This window comes from Esox lucius, chromosome 20 (assembly GCF_011004845.1).
Source record: "Esox lucius isolate fEsoLuc1 chromosome 20, fEsoLuc1.pri, whole genome shotgun sequence".
In the NCBI taxonomy this organism is placed as follows: domain Eukaryota; kingdom Metazoa; phylum Chordata; class Actinopteri; order Esociformes; family Esocidae; genus Esox; species Esox lucius.
The window spans coordinates 9674118-9691670 of NC_047588.1; the positions used below are offsets into that span (position 1 = coordinate 9674118).

At 40.8% G+C, this 17553-nt stretch overlaps 1 protein-coding gene across 1 annotated transcript; it reads left to right on the top strand.

The window, feature by feature from the left end:
- The first annotated feature begins 12181 nt into the window (after nucleotides 1–12181).
- Nucleotides 12182–16168, top strand: utp11 (UTP11 small subunit processome component). The gene is made up of 8 exons (XM_010885367.5): nucleotides 12182–12412; nucleotides 12653–12714; nucleotides 12847–12949; nucleotides 14414–14536; nucleotides 14788–14881; nucleotides 15331–15461; nucleotides 15589–15699; nucleotides 15846–16168. The coding sequence occupies exons 1-8, from the start codon at nucleotides 12200–12202 to the stop codon at nucleotides 15927–15929; spliced, it is 921 nt and encodes a 306-aa protein (XP_010883669.2). The 5' UTR covers nucleotides 12182–12199; the 3' UTR covers nucleotides 15930–16168.
- The last annotated feature ends 1385 nt before the right edge of the window (nucleotides 16169–17553 follow it).

Here is a 17553-nt window from a genome sequence, read left to right on the forward strand (position 1 = left end):
CAGTTTGTTGCGTACGGGGCTACGTAGCTGCAGATCAGTCAGAGTGCCCTTGCTGAACCCTGTCCACTGCCAATAACGCCTACAATGGGAACGTAAGCATCAGAACTGGACGACGGAGCAATGGAAGAAGGTGGCCTGGTCTGATGAATCACATTGCCTTTTACATCCCGTGGATGGCCGGGTGCGTGTGTGTCGCTTACCTGGAGAACACATGGCACCAGGATGCACTACGGGAAGAAGGCAAGCCGGCAGAGGCAGTGTGATGCTTTGGGCAATGTTCTGCTGGGAAACCTTGGGTCCTGCCTATCATGTGGATGTTACTTAGACACGTACCACCTACCTAAGCATTGTTGCAGACCATGTGCACCCTTTCATGACAACAGTATTCCCTGATGAAATTGGAATAATACACCCTGCCACAAAGCAAAAATGGTTCAGGAACAGTTAGAGGAACACAACAACAAGTTCAAGGTGTTGTTTTGTCCTCCGAATTACCTAGATCTCAATCCAATCAAGCATCTGTGGGATGTGCTGGACAAACAAGTCCAATCCATGGAGGCCCCATCTTGCAATTTATAGGACTTAAAGGATCTGCTGCTAATGTCTTGGTGCCAGATACCACAGCACACCTTCAGAGGTCTAGTGGAGTCCATGCCTCGATGGTCAGGGCTGTTTTGGCGGCAAAGTGGGGACCTATACAATATTCGGCCGGTGATCATAATGTTATGGCAGATCGGTGTATTAATATATACAGTGGTTATAAAATGTCCAGAGATGGGGACAAGTCACACATGGTCAAGTCCAAGCAAGTCTCAAGTCTTAACCATCAAGTCTCGAGTCAAGTCTCAAGTCACAGTTCAGAAAAATCAAGCAAGTCAAGTCAAGGGTTCACCCTAAGCAAGTCAAGTCGAGTCCGTATAAGTTTCAAGTCAAGTCAAGTCACAGTACTAAAGAGATGAACACACACACACACACACTGTCCTCTGTTTCTGACGTGCGCTCGGTGCGAAGCTCGATTTCAAAATCAAATATTTTTCTCCTCCGCAGTACAATTTTTTGGGTGGACGAAGCGGAGGGAATCAGCCTGAAAGGGTTGTATTCGCTATAACAACCGCCTCGCTATACCTTATCCCGCTTATTACATGGCTACCTACCAAATAAATCAATAATTAGACACAAAATATTGATTTCAAAAGGAATTTATTGATTTAAAAACGATTGTATTGCTTCCTCTAAAGAAAATAGTCCGTTCCGTCTCTGGTTAGAATCCTGCTGCGTCCATAGCAACGCAATGTTTTTCATGGCAACAGTCTGTTATCAAGAAATAACATGCATTCTGCACTGTAATTCAGCCAATCCATGTAATACGGGCTAATAATGACAACCTTATAAACTAATGAAAATGAATGAATGAAAAACTGCCTAATAAGTAATTACGCTGTAATTATTCTTGTCTGTATGAGTAAAAAAAAAAAAACTATTCGAAATGTTTAGGTGCTAGTATAATCACATCCATGTTAGCTTTTCATGCAGTAAAGTTAACTGTAATGGTGTAAGCACAATGCTTTTTAGTTTCCACACGCAGTCCACAAACACTTGAAAATGCGCACATTTAATACAGACATAGCCTACGTGTAATAATATACATGCCCGCTCATTTTAAGATGCCCATCAACATTACATTTCATGCTATGCCACTGTTATAGTGAAATTCCCTTACATCTATTTACCAGACGTATTCAGTAAAATAATGGGCACATTTCTAACAAGAAAAAAAACTAAACAATATGCAACCAAGGCCAAATTATGACAAACAAAAGATTAATTCATTAAATTAGTAACTTAATCGTTATAGATCTTAGTAGTGAAACTGAATATAAAAAGATTACTTTATATCCTTTCCTTGTGGTTCTTGAAATGACGAATGAAATTTGACGTTGTTGTTGTCGTGTCATATACTCTTGTGTTGCATATTTTGCATCTGGCAAATCTTTTTTTATTCACACGGTCCAGTTCAAAGTCCTTGTATCCAAACAATACTATTTGTGGAGCTCGACTAACGTTACTGTCTGCCAAGTTTGGCGCGGTTTGAATTGTGCAGCGTTAATGGCACATACGCTGATTAGTGGTGTCACAACATATACAATCATTTTATTGCTGTTTGTTTATTATAAGTTCAAGTCATTGTCGAGTCTTCCACTTCAAGTCAAGTGAAGTCTCAAGTAATTTGTTCTCAAGTCAAAGTCAAGTCAAGTAATTTTCATACTTTAATCAAGCAAGTCACAAGTCCTGAAAAATGTGACTCAAGTCAGACTCGAGTCAAGTCATGTGACTCGAGTCCCCCACCTCTGAAAATGTCTACACACCCCTGTTAAAAAGACAGGTTTTTGTGATGTAAAAGAATAAGACAAAGATATATCATGTCAGAACTTCTTCCAGTTTTAATGTGACCTATAATGTGAACAATTCAAATGAAAAACAAACTGAAATCTTTGAGGGGGAAAAATTAAAACCTTACAATAACCTGATTGCATAAGTGTGCACATCCTCTTATAACTGGGGATGTGGCTGTGTTCAGAATTAACCAATCACATTCAAACTCATGTTAAATAGAAGTCATTACATAATTTAAAGTGACTCTGATTAATCACATAAAGTTCAGCTGTTCTAGTAGGATTTTCCTGACGTTTTCTCAGTTGCATCACAGAGCAAAAGCCATGGTCCGCAGAGAGCTTCCAAAGCATCAGATGGATCTTAGTGTTGAAAGATATCAGTCAGGGGAAGCATACAAAAGAATTTCCAAAGCATTAGATATACCATGGAACAAAGTGAAGACCGTCAGCATCAAGTGGGGAAAATATGGCACAACAGAGACATTACCTCGAACTGGACATCCGTCCAAAATTGATGAAAAGATGAGAATAAATCTGGTCAGGTGGGCTTCCAAGAGGCCTACAGCAACATTAAAGGAACTGCAGGAATTTCTGGCAAGTACTGGCTGTGTGCTATATGTGACAACAATCTCCCGTATTCTTCATATGAATGGGCTATGGGGTAGGGTGGCAAGACCGAAGCCTTTTCTTACAAAGGAAAACATCCAAGCCCAGCTGAAGTTTGCAAAAACAAACATCAAGTCCCCCAAAAGCACGTGGGAAAATGTTATGGTCTGATGAAACCAAGGTTGAACTTTTTGGCCATAATTCCAAAAGGTATGTTTGGCACAAAAACAACACTGCACATCACCCAAAGAACACCATACCCTCAGTGAAGCATGGTGGTGGCAGAATCATGCTTTGGGGCTGTTTTTCTTCAGCTGGAACCGTGGCCTTAGTCATGGTGGAGGGAATTATGAACAGTTCCAAATACCAGGCAATTTTGGCACAAAAACCTTCAGGCATCTGTAAGAAAGATGAAGAGGAAGTTCACCTTTCAGCACGACAACGACCCAAAGCACACATCCAAATTCACAAAAGCATGGCTTCACCAGAAGAAGATTAACGTTTTGGAATGGCCCAGCCAGAGCCAAGACCTGAATCCAATTGAACATATGTGGGGTGATCTGAAGAGGGCTGTGCAAATGAGATCTGACAGATTTGGAGCTCTTTTGCAAAGAAGAGTGGGTAAATATTGCCACGTCAAGATGTGTCATGCTAATTGACTCATACCTAAAAAGACTGAGTGCTGTAATAAAATCAAAAGTTTCATAAAAGTATTCAAAAGTTTCAAAGTATTAGTTTAAGGGTGTAGACACTTATGCAACCAGGTTATTGTGAGTTTTTTATTTTTCATTTTTTCCCCTCAAAGATTTTGGTTTGTTTTTCAATTAAATTGTTCGTGTTATAGGTCACATTAAAGGTGGAAAAGGTTCTGACATGAGGTTCTCACAAATGCATGTAACACCTCTGAAAATACAAATCATGTGATACTCTCAAGGTTTACATGCACTGCGTGCAAAATTATTAGACAAATTGTATTTCTCAATATACATTTTATTGTTGAACAAACACAATGCTCTCAGTCAATCCAAAATATAATTGAACCTCAATACATACACTGAACAAAATTATAAATGCAACACTTTTGTTTTTGCCCCTATTTATCATAAGCTGAACTCAAAGATCTAAGACTTTCTCTTTGTACACAAAAGGCCTATTTCTCTCAAATATTGTTCACAAATCTATCTAAATCTGTGTTAGTGAGCACTTCTCCTTTGCCGAGATAATCCATCCATCTCACAGGTGTGGCATATCAAGATACTGATTAGCATGATTATTGCACAGGTGTGCCTTAGGCTGGCCACAATAAAAGGCCACTCTAAAATGTGCAGTTCCATCACACAGCACAATGCCACAGATGTCGCAAGTTTTGAGGGAGCATGCAATTGGCATACTGACTGCAGGAATGTCCACCAGAGCTGTTGCCTGTGAATTGAATGTTCATTTCTCTACCATAAGCCGTCTCCAAAGGCGTTTCAGAGAATTTGTCAATACATCCAACCGGCCTCACAACCGCAGACCACGTGTAACCACACCAGCCCAGGACCTCCACTTCTAGCATCTGTTTGCATAACCAAAGAATTTCTGCACAAACTGTCAGAAACAGTCTCAGGGAAGCTCATTTTGCAAATGCTCACATTCGATGGCGTCTGGCACTTTGGAGGGGTGTTCTCTTCACAGATGAATCCCGGTTTTCACTGTACAGGGCAGATGGCAGACAGCGTGTATGGCGACGTGTGGGTGAGAGGTTTGCTGATGTCAACGTTGTGGATCGAGTGGCCCATGGGTGGGTTTATGGTATGGGCAGGTGTGTGTTATGGACAATGAACACAGGTGCATTTTATTGATGGGATTTTGAATGCACAGAGATACCGTGACGAGATCCTGAGGCCCATTATTGTGCCATTCAACCACGACCATCACCTAATATTGCAGCATGATAATGCATGGCCCCATGTTGCAAGGATCTGTACACAATTCCTGGAAGCTGAAAACATCCCAGTGCTTGCATGGCCAGCATACTCACCGGAAATGTGCCCCCCGGACCCCCACAATACAGTGAAACTGCACATTTTAGAGTGGCCTTTTATTGTGGCCAGCCTAAGGCACACCTGCAATAATAATGCTGTCTAATCTGCATCTTGATATGCCACACCTGTGAGGTGGATGGATTATCTTGGCAAAGGAGAAGTGCTCACTAACACAGATTTAGACAGATTTGTGAACAATATTTGAGAGAAATATGCCTTTTGTGTACATAAAGTCTTAGATCTTTGAGTTCAACTCATGATAAATGGGGGTAAAAACAAAAGTGTTGCGTTTATACTTTTGTTCATTGTAAATGTGCACAATTATTAGACAGCAATCTGTGTGCAGAATTATTAGGCAACTAAATTCCAAAAATAATTTCTCCAACTCACTTGTTTATTCTAAATTTTTAGAGTAAGTGCAACAAATAAGTAACACAAAATGTTTCAAAAAAATTCAGTAACATTTCTGGCCTTATATATTCAGTGACCGAAAATATTCAATGACCTATATACCGATATAGCCACCCGTCTTTTCAATAACTCCCATGAGCCATCCATCCATGCAGTCTGTCAGTTTCTTGATCTGTTCACGTTCAACTTTCGCTGAAGCAGCAACCACAGCCTCCCAAATGCTGTTCAAAGAGGTGTATTGTCTTCCCTGAAAGTAAATCTCACGTTTGAGAAGTGTCCACAAGTTCTCAATAGGATTTAAGTCAGGTAAGGAAGGGGGCCAGGTCATTATTCGGGCATCTTTGAAGGAAGTATCTTCCAGAAACTGGCCATAGGTTTGGGAGTTGAGTTTCAGTCCATCTTTAACCGGAAAAAGGTCCAACTACCTCATCCTTAATGATAGCAGCCCATACCAGTACCCCTCCTCCACCTTGCTGGTGCCTAACTTGAAGTGATGCCCTGTCCATTAGTGATCCAGCCACGGGCACATCCATCTGGTCCATCAAGAGTCACTCTCATTTCATCTGTCCATAAAATCTGTCTTCAGGTGTTTCTTTGCCCAATCTATACACTTTAATGTGTGAATCGTATACAGTGGTGGTCTTCTTTCAGCCTTCTTGACCTTGGCCATATCTCTGAGCACTTGACACCTTGTACTTCTGGACACTCCAGGTAGGTTGCAGTTCTGGAATATGATGGCGCTGGAGGATAATGGGTTCCTGGTAGATTCATGTTAGATTTTTCTCAAGTCTTTTACAGTTAATTTGCGTATTTTCTTCTCCATGCATTTTTTGCACCTCAGTTGACTATGCGCAACAAAATGTTTGAGTGTCCAGTGGTCACGCCTCAATAGTTTAGATATTTCAAGAGTGTTGCATCGGTCTGAAAAGCATTTTACAATTTCTGACTTATCAGTGTCAGTTAAATCTCTTTATGACCCATTTTACCTGAGGTCATAAAGCTGCCTAATAATTATGCACACCTTGATATAAGGTGTTATTCACTGTTGCCAGACCCTCCCTCATTACACAAATACATATCACATGAATATGATTCAATCCAATGAGCATTCAAGTCTATATGGTTTGGAGGTTTAAAATGTGCATAATAATAATAAGATCAGAATACTCAATTGCCTAATCATTGTGCAAGCAGTGTATAAGTCATGTACAATCTGAGCATCCCCGACGTACCTTTCTGGAAGATTACGTACATCCAATGGCCTGTTTTGAAATATTTACACAATTTCTCCCACAAATATGTGTATGTCGTTAAAACAAAATGTACACTGTTCAATGTATGGCGATTGTGACCGTTTAACCCAGCGGCCTACAGAACATGCACAAAGCCCTTCAAAACATCAAAACATGTAGCATCTTTTAAGTCTTGTCCCTTTGTCAGTGCATAAAATACAAAAGCTTGCAAAATCAGTTACAAGCAAAACAACAAGAAATATCAGTTTAGGTAAAATGACCACAGTTAACACAAAGACAGCAGCAGATTGTTACATTTACACAGAGGGTATTCCCCTGACAGCACAAGAACTTGCATTGCCTACAATAACTACAGGCAACACAGAAACAAAAATAATCCAATAAATGTTTGAAATGGGCAAGGAGGACAAGAGTCCCAAGTTTAAGTTTGGTCTGCAGATATTCCATAAAAAGGAGCGTAACAGGAAAAGGCAGTCATATACAATTCTGTGGAGATTGCAGGGGCCTCCTGTCCACTAGGGGTCCTCCGACTGCTAGGGAGCCCTCGACTGAGAGAACGAGTACTGGCCTCAAGTGTAATCCAGGCTTGAGATCTGTGGAGGAAAAACATGTTCTGTTTCTATAGAGAAATAGAAACTACTTAGATTTTTAGCCTTTTACAGAGTTCATCAACATGTATTTTAAAAGACAGTTTATCATCCAGCCATATCCTTAAGTATTTATTTGCAGAGACTTAATTCAATAGACATCTAAGCACGTGAGTGCAATTATATTTTCAACCAGCTTTTTGGACCTATTAAAAATCATACAATTATTTTTCTTTGCATTTAAAAGTTGTAAAAAAGACAATAAAATGTCTCAACAGTTTCAAAATGTGATATTTTGCCAGTGTACTTTTTTCTATTGAATATAGGGTTTAAATGATTTGCACACGTTTTGCAAATCATTGCTCTCAGTTTTATTTACATTTTCCCAACATTTCTGGAAACATGGTTGTACAATGTAGAATCAGAGTAGGATCTGGTTAGGAATGCAACCTGGTATGAGCTGTTATGAGTTGAACAAGGTCACTGTCATGTACAAATTACAGATATCTACCAGATTTCTTCCAACTGAGGTGCTCTAAGTGATTTACATAGTAAGGAGAAACCTCATCCACCATTAATGTGGCACGCAGTTGGCCGATAGACACTGTCCAATTTGTGACAGAACACCCAACACACATCAGCTATAATAAGTCTGTCAAATTATATTATAATTCACTAAAAATAAAATGTTCATTTCTGAATAGTGCAATTGTAAAATCAGCTTAGAGGATTAGCCATAGTGGGTCACCATGGGTTATAGTAGCTATTTTGAACCATGTCTAAGAAGAGTAGATGCTTATCCAGCCATAACGTCCAAATGGTTACTTGTCCAAATATACAATGTAAGCTATTCATATTGTAACTAATTGACAATAAGGGAACCATTGGCCTATTGCTCACAGCTGCTTGAGCCCAAGCCCTGAGATGAACTCTATTTACCTCAAGATTGCAGACATATTTTGGAGTCTTACAGCATCCACCACCCACTCTACCTCACTGTGGGTATCCGTAATAAAACAGGTAATCCAGTAATATACACCACAAACTCAAGCGGAGAAAATAAGCAGCAGACTTAGCAGTTAATTACAGATGATTTACGTTTTACAGGAATTTGCGGTCAGAGAGTTGAGGGTGGGAATAACAGGAGTGTTGCGTGCTCTCAAGGAGCAGAGGGAGAGGACAGGAGGGATGACAGGAAGGAATACCACTATACATATTTGTCCCACTTTAACAGTCTAGTCTTGGGACTATCCTATAGGATTCTTATTGGTGTCTTCCTATTCATTTTGTTTAATTCAACTGTAAGAGGAATTAATCCTTTAAACTTAAAAGGTAAATTTTTTTGCCTAAGAGATTTTCAGAGAAACCCATCCAACATGAAAACTCCAATAAAAATCCTATAGGATTGTTCAATCAGAAGAAGAAAAAAATTATGTTGGACCAATTCCAGATTTTCATTAAAACGTTATATCATATACATTATAACATATTATAAATCAATGTTAATGTGCTTTACAGTGTTCATTCTGTTGACTACTTGTATCAGCCTGCTTTAGGGGAGGCCTCTCCTTGGTCAGTGCCAGGGGAGACATACCTGATTTTGAGATCAGCCGCTGTCCAGTTGGCTTATGTCACTGATGTACCTTTTACACAGTCATATTAAAAACCAGCCAAGCCATAGATCTGCCAGCAGAAGGGCATTCCAAAATCACTGACCTTTAGTGAACCCTCAACCTTTTGTCGTCCTTGTCCTCCCTCTGCTTGTTATGACTCACAAACTCCATTCCACTATTCACCACTTCAAATAATTCAAGAGGCTTGAGGAAATCAAGAATTACTACGCAAAATTATACAGGGTGCTGATTAGTCAGTACCAATGTAGATATTTAACCCATAAATATTTGAGTGCTGTCTGTGTTTTGGTAATCAGACTCAGGTTATTGGATAGTATGTCACAGTTTCCCTGAGGCGGACTCCTAACTGCGGAGATGTTACAGATGAAAGGGATGAAAAAAATTGAGGGTGACATGGTGTATAATCAATGATTGCATTTAGAGGATTTTTTCATCACCCACAGTGCATTCTGCTCGCTGGCTGGACAAATCTCACAGATTAAACATAGTTTTTGGCAGAGAGTGTGACGCGCAAAAAATAAACTGTTGGTAGAATAGTGGTATATCCTTTTTCCTTCTTGGGCTTTTACCGCATCATTCCCAAATTTGGGGAATATTGTGCAAAGTTAGGGAATAGGGAGGTGGTGCCAGTGTGGCTTTGTCTGGTCCCTCCTTGGAACCTCATATCAGGAAGTGGGGAGAGACAGTGGCGTTCCCCAAGGAGGATCTGTGAACCCCTTATCCTCTACATGGAATGTTGTGGTCATGGAACCACTTCACTGAGGAGAAGAGCATGCTTTCCATGTCTGTGACAAACCGCGACAGTACATGGGGTGGATTCAATGATAATAAACAATAGCGCCGGAGAGATGGGGGGCGGGATGTTATTCCCAACACGGTTCTGGTTCATGCGCTGTGTCCCCACATGTTTTGACACTGACGGAAATACGGGCAAGGGGAATGTGGGAGTAGGGAGGGGGAGATCCCCTCAGATGTCCATCAAAAGAGGCAGTTGTCTTGGGTTATTTTAAAACGTAGGTTATGTCGGTTGCTCAGACATTGTATGCATTAGCCAATGGTTCTGCGCCATGTCATCGATTGTTTCATTGACTGATACAAATCACCTCATATCATAGCAGCTAGTTAAATATTGTTGTGGTTTATTGAAATGTAATTTACCCATGATACATTGTGGTTTTGATCCTTTCAAATGCGCACAAAGCCATAACATGTAAGTACTGTATGTCCTTGGAGCCAAATACATTTTTATTTTACAACTTGACTATATGTTTGTAGGACTAATAAAACAAGTAGATGTAAGAAAAATAAATACTGTTTTTATTCCTTTATCGTTCTGATCGAGACAGCCAAAAAAAATAAGGTTTTCCAGGACTTTTTCAAGGTTGTGCTCTCTTATCTGATAGGTAAATTACACATCCAAGTGTTGTAAGTTCTGTCAGGCGTCAGCAATGTCAAAGCCGAGGAATGAAACCCATGAATCCAAAATTGGGCTCTGGACACGAGCAGGAAACATAAAAAATGTATGTTGGACAAACACAAATGTATTATCTGTTAGTGTTAACCAAACCCCTTGGCTAAGGCAAGCCTTCATTATAGTGACCAAAGTCATTTGGAGCATCAACACCGCGGCTGAGATGTATCCACTGAGCAGTACAGTGATATTGTGTTTGTTATGGATCTCTTTCTGGTTCCAAGCTTGGCCTTATGCAGAATGTGACAGGACGATCGCAGTGATGGATGCGAATGATTAAAAATGCTGTATAAAGCTAATGTGGTGGTGTGTGCTCAGTGTCTCTATAGCAGGATGTTGGCATCAGACATTGTCTGCATGAAGAAAAAAGGTCAAAGTTGAGGTATTAAAGCGACAGTAAAACATATAAAGCCACCCTCACATAAATCAAAGTTTAAAAGGACAATCAGCCGTGGAAACAATAACAAAGCTGTCTCACCGGCCCTGTTTCTGGATAGCAGCTGTGGAATTGGGCTGGAGAGATGTAACCATTCTCCAATTCATAAACAGAGATTTGGATGAAACAAATTATTTCCTATCAAAATTGTAGCTTTAACCATGTTTCGAAGCTGTGTAATACAGTGTTTGTTAAGATTTATTTTAATAGCAGACAAATATTGAAGTAAAACAAACACATTTATTGGACTGTGATGGGATATGAAAAATGTACTTGTCTTGTGGTATTTTATATATATATATATATATATAACAATTGATATGCCTAAATCATTCATTTTAATATAGATGTAGCTACTGCTGATTTATTGTGCCTTGATGACAACCCTTTTTATACATAGTCCCCTATTTCAGGGTACTGAGTGTTGGGTTAGGCAGGAGTGTTGGGTTAGGCATGAGTGTTGGGTTAGGCATGAGTGTTGGGTTAGGCATGAGTGTTGGGTTAGGCAGGTGTGTTGGGTTAGGCAGGAGTGTTGGGTTAAGCAGGTGTGTTGGGTTAGGCAGGTGTGTTGGGTTAGGCAGGAGTGTTGGGTTAGGCAGGAGTGTTCCATGACCTCTGACTTGTCTTGCGTTTTGTAGTAGCTTTGGACTTTGCTTTTCCTTTGCAGTCTGCTATTGATGTTTATTAACATTCGGTTTAAAGAGTGTGAAAGTCATTTTAATAAATCTGTTGAGAGGCTGAACGATCTACAGATTTCTACCATTTGGAGAAGACCTCACCAACAGGACTACACAAGTTAAGTGCAAAGTGCAAATCACTAGTTAGCCTCACGGAACCGCTGCCAACAGCAGCAGAATCATTTCTGAAGGGTACAGAAACATTTTGGCTGCTGAAGTACAAGTGAATGCCTTCAGGTGCTTAAAGAAATCTATACTGTCTAAACACTTCTATCTCTAGCATCTGATACCTTGAAACATCAGGAACTACTTTGTCAAAATGTGTGCAACAGCGCCATCCGTTGTTTAATTTCTAATATTGCAACAGCCATATTTGGGAAATAGGGATGTATTTATTCCAACATTTAGGGGTGTTATACTTGGGTTCAAGGGCCACATCCAGATTTAGAAATTTCGAACATATTTTAGAGTCGAACATATTTCTTGAAATGTACAATTTGTTTGTCAAAAACAAATTACATGCCAGAAAATGGCAGTGATTAGAAAATAAGTCCATAGTAATTTATACGTAGTTTGGATCTATTTTAGATATAAATGTATTTTTATTAACAAAACAAAATAGCAAAAATATATTTATTTTCATCCAACACTGTTCGATTTTAAAAGTAGCTTGCGGATGGGGAAGAAATGACGAATCTGCTCTGATGGAAAATCGTGGCTTCCTGTTATACCCACGTGTTACGCTCAAGATTAATAAATTACGTTTCTTTGAATGTGGCAAGCAGCTAGTTAGCCGGGGAGACTATTGCGTTGTATACGTTTTTCCCCCAGTAGTTTTTATTACAAATTTGTCAAACATGTCTTCGTTTAGAAAGGCTTTAAAGTCCCAGCAAAAAAACCACAAAGAAAGATCTCAGGTAAGAATATTTATATAACAAGGCTAGTACTGTAGTTTATAGCTAGCTGCTGTAGCATTGACGTTATGTTTACCAATGTAAAATGCACCAACTGTTGATAATTTTGATTGACCAAAAAAAATGTATGACATGCTGCCAATATAAAACTAGTTAGCTAATGACAATGAGTGCATTTGATACCTGTTGTCAAATAGCTAACTTACGTTAGCTATCTAAACCGTTTTATTCCCAACCACATAGCCGGGTTTCAGAAAGCATCTGGGTCATCTTGAGAAGAAAAAGGACTACAAACTTCGTGCAGAGTATGTATATCTACTTCATGGTTGGCCAAATAACTCTTATTCACCTTTGCTGGACAGTGTTAGGTCTGCATTGTGTGGCCAGTGGTATCATCAGTTTTTCTGATTTGAGCAGCTTTTTTTGGGCATTTTCAGTGACTACGCCAAGAAACAAAACACCCTTACTGCTTTGCGTAAAAAAGCCTTGGACAAGAACCCTGATGAGTTCTACTTCAAGATGGTCAGGTCTCAGCTAAAGGTCAGTCATAACTCAGAAAGTACTTGATTTTTTTTTGCACACATTGCAGTTCACCATAGATGCTGACTAAGTACTATATTCAAACACTCCTCCTCTTTTCTGACCACCAGTCTCTTTCCTCAGCGGTCACCTGTTTTCTTTACATTGATTTTGGTTGAATGGTCTGACAACTGAGAATCAAACAGTTAAAGAACAGTTAAAGCAGTATGGTATTTTTGTCCACTGATTGTACATGTTATGCTGTTGAGCCAAAACATGTCTCTGAAAATAGTGTACCATATCATATGTATGGGCAGACACAGTACGTGCCCCATCAAAACCACTCGCATGTAAACCACATATTGCAAGTATATCTAACCTAAAATGGTTAAAAATAAATAAATAGGCACAAGTGTCCCAGTTTACCCCTTTGAAAAGCAATAGATTGGAGGCGCAGACACCCAAACTACCTTCCATATCTGTATGCTTTTGTTTTAAGGGCTAAAGCATAGTTGTGCTCATGGTGAAAACCAATTCTGAGCCTATTTTACCGCATATGGTTATAATTTTGTATTTAAAAAAAATTATGTAGGTTATTTCGTCCACCTATCAGGATGCCATTCGGGGTTAGGCACTGCTCCCTGTCGGCTCATAAACCTTTCGAGTAATGCGCCAGAGAGACTTCTGTTCAGAGTTGAATATGCAAGCTAATATTGGCAACAAATAAGTTACTAATTAACGGCTGAAATGGAAGTTGATTGATTTTACTAGTCGTCTTGGTGGGATACTCCATGCAGCCCCACTGCATTGGCACATAAACTACATCCACCGCCACTTTATTAGGGTCTGCTGCTAAACAGCGAAACGTGGGGCAGCAACATGATATTTATAAAGCACGCAGACATGGTCAAGATGTTTAGTTGTTTGACCACACATAAACATCGTGAAGGGTGATCTAAATGACTTTCACCATGATACGATTGTTGGTGTCAGACGTGGTGGTTCCAGCATCTCAGAAACTGCTGACCTCCTGGGATCTTCACGCTCTACAGAAAAATAAGTTCACAGAGAATGGATGCGATAAACAAAAAACATTCACCAAAGGGGATCCTACCCGATACTAGATGTGTGCCTAATAAAGTGGCCGTTGTGTGTATGTACTCTTCGTAGCTTCACATGGTGAGTAATTCGTCCTGAGCATATGCGTGTATGTATCCAAACAGATGTGCTACCTAGATCAACGAGTAGCCTGGTCACAGTCCTGTTACTGCCCCTGTCTCTTCCATGGCTAAAATGGAGGTAGCATAGTTAGCAAACAGTCTGGTGCTGTGTTAATGCAAGAGCTTGCATGTATGATCTTTTCCACGTGTTTCACCATTTAACCGTTTCATTCCCTGTCTCATCCCTGCTGGTGATAACTGGTCAATTCCCGCAGTCCGATAATAACATGGCTTCTTGCCTGTGGTCCTCCTGTGTTTCCGAAAGGATGGCGAACACGTGGCAAACAAGGCTAAAGGTGCGGAGGAGACGACCACGCAGGAGGAGAGGAAGCTGATGAGGACGAAGGACCTCCGGTATGTGGAGCTGAAGAGGGTGGCCGAGGCCAAGGTGAGACCTGGAATGAACTGTTACAGCTCCTCAAGTCCTCCAAGTACCTTATGGTTTGGATTTTACAGTTAATTATAAAGATAAAACGATACAGCAAGCACATGCAAAGTCAGGGGGGGAGGGGGGTCTGTGGGATTTGGAACATTCAGATTGGATGTTTTTCTTGCTCTTACTTAGTTGAATCATTGATGCTGGTAATGGTTGTATTTAGTGGTAAATCTGTAGACCGGGGTGTTTTAATTTGCCTTCAGAAAATTGACAGGCTGAAATCGGAACTACATCTTCTGGAAGCAGACGGCAAACAGAAAAACAAGCACACCTTCTTCGTGGACTCAAAGGCAGAAGGTAAAAACGTCACACATCCCAAGCCTTTCCACACGGTTGCATCGTCATTTGTAGGAACTAATAAATCTACTTTGAGTGTTTTCATATTTCACATTAAGGCCAATTCAAGTGGTTGTGATGAACTCTGGTAGCCTTTTAAACTACAAAAAAAGTGTACAGTCCAAGTTTGCAATTTCTTTGACTATTGGAATATCCAATTAAGATACAGGACGTGCACAGTTCTTTCTACTTTGTACACCGAAGAAGATTAGCTGTGCTTGGAAGAATCTGAGTAGCATTGTTGTTTTAACATCATGCCCTGTCCATGTGATGTTTCACTTTATGAACTGATCCTAGAGGTGCTTCATGATTATTGGACAGGATATTTAGGAGGTAAACTTTTTCTGCTTTTTAAAGTCCACCTGTACCTGCCAGATCCCTGATATTTCCTGGTTTTGCGTCTCCCCCAGTGGCAGACTTCGATCTGGCCGCCCACCTGGATACGGCCCCTGAACTGGTGGACAGAGTGTACAACCGGCCCACCTTCCGCACGCTGGAGAGCAGGTCCATCCAAGGTGCAGTGGAGTTCCCCGCTATAAAGGTCAGTCAGGGCTTCCATAAACGACATCTGTCTTGACTGTGTGGTAACACTACACCCACTGAGACCCGCTACACCTGTTGGTTCACAATCACGTATTGATTGCTGTGCTTGTTTTACCCTCTAATAGAAGTTGGCCAAGCAGAGGAAGCTCCAGTATAGGATCCTGTCCCAGCGGATAGAGAGGGAAAAGAAGTTGTTCGTCATCAGCCAAAAGATCCAGACCCGCAAGGACCTGCAAGTGAGTAGGAGTCGACGAGGCTACACGCCACGTGGGTTTACTAATTATCTGTGGTCGTTCGGTTTTCCCTGGTGAATTGGATCACTGGGATTGGTGTAGGCACTTCCCTGTCCCCTCCTCCCCAGTAACGGTCTCATCTTGTCTAGGATAAGAACAAGAAGGTGAGAGTCAGCAAAGAAACGGTCAATGCCGCCGCCGTCTACAAGTTTGAAGCTAAGAGGAAGCGATGAGAACGCTTTAACGGCCAGCACAGGAAACGCATCATCAACGAACCTGTTGCCCCCTCGCCAGCCGGTCTCCATGAGTTGATCCTCAGGGCGTTGGATGGTCCAGCACAGTGCTTGTGGATATTGTGAAATGGCCAAGGAATACAATCGTTTTGGCTTAGATTGCAGTAAAGCAAATTATTTGTACATATTTAAGGATTTGTTTTGTTTATAGTTATTAAACACATTTCTAAAGCCTCAAATGTGTGTATGTCTGTGCCAAATCTCATTCTATTACTAATGTCTTTTCATTGTGTTGTGCTCTTATTCTACCAGTAGCTGGCACTGGTGTAACACATGGATGTACGTTTTAGAATTGGGGACAAGTAGGTCTGGATTGCAGCTCTGAAGTTGAGAAATACAGTGAAGGGAAGTGGTGCTTAACCTGCTCTTCACTGAGGACTGTTCAGTTCTACCACATCATAGTCTAGGAAATGTTCAATAAGTTGCTGTCATAAGACCAATTATAGTTTCTTCATAACAAAAATAAGACCAATCATAATTTGATATCACTCATTAAACCTGTTTGAAATTAATATGCGGTTTATTTAGTAAAAGCTGGGAACGCAAGTTCTGGAGCAAACTTTTCATTATCAGATTTAACCTGCCAATTACTCTGCCCTGCCCGCTCTGCTGAATATAAACGGCAACTTAACCTCTAACCTCCCTACCCAGTTTTCTGTTTCGTATTTGCCCTCTTGTTTGCTCTCATTTCTCCCTGATGTCTGAACTTTCCTCTTGGAGCCGATGTTCAGGCTGCCTACAGCGGGCTCCAAGATAGGTCCCGGGATTCATTCTCATACTGGATCCAGCATTGGACTTGCTGCCGTACATGTTCTCTTCCAACTGTCGAGAGTCCATCTTCATGAAAGTTCTACATGCCTTTGTGCGGATCATGTTCCTTGATTGTGTTTAATCCTTTCTCTCTACTGCAGGATGGTTGCATTCTGTCTCTTCACTGCTTAGATTTTAATATCTGAGATTAAACAGGACAAAATCAAAAACGTGCACCCGTTTGAACCAACAGTAAACTATATGGCCTATGGTGTATGGCGAAAATCCAACTCAGGCAGTGATATGTAAAATGGCAGCTGGGAGATGTTATTCCTCCCTTCAGTATGTTTGATGTAGGGTAACAAACTGCTGAAAACCAAACGGGTTACACATCTTAAAAACATTCAGGGAATAGACGCCTCACCGTGCCCCTGGAAGGTGAAGAGGTGTCCCACAAATGCAAAGAACTCATGCGCTGAACGTGATGTGCTAATGCGCAAACCTTCGGATCTCCAGTAAAAGTGCTACTTTTTCCCCCTGAATGGTCAGAGTAAAAACTTACCGAGCCATTATCCGTCACAACCCAGTCGAAGGGAGGTGTCCCACTAGAACCGTGAGACGCTAAACAGGAGAGGAGCTCATGTGAGACGCTAAACAGTCAGTGTGCTCTTGTGTTGAATCCCTGACAGATTTCTCAAGGGTTTGAGCGAAAGAGAGAGCTGATCTGTGGCGAATGTCAGCTCTGAACCCAAATCACCGAGCCAGGCTTGATTGATCACTGGTGGTAGCAGCTTCATGAACAAGCCCCATCCAT

Bases quoted from the DNA above. Each gene is read 5' to 3' on its own strand.
- utp11 (XM_010885367.5), top strand. From the start codon at position 12,200: ATGGAAAATCGTGGCTTCCTGTTATACCCACGTGTTACGCTCAAGATT. The intron at 14,537-14,787 runs GTGAGACCTGGA...ATTTGCCTTCAG, and splicing joins AGAGGGTGGCCGAGGCCAAG to AAAATTGACAGGCTGAAATC. The intron at 15,462-15,588 runs GTCAGTCAGGGC...ACCCTCTAATAG, and splicing joins TGGAGTTCCCCGCTATAAAG to AAGTTGGCCAAGCAGAGGAA.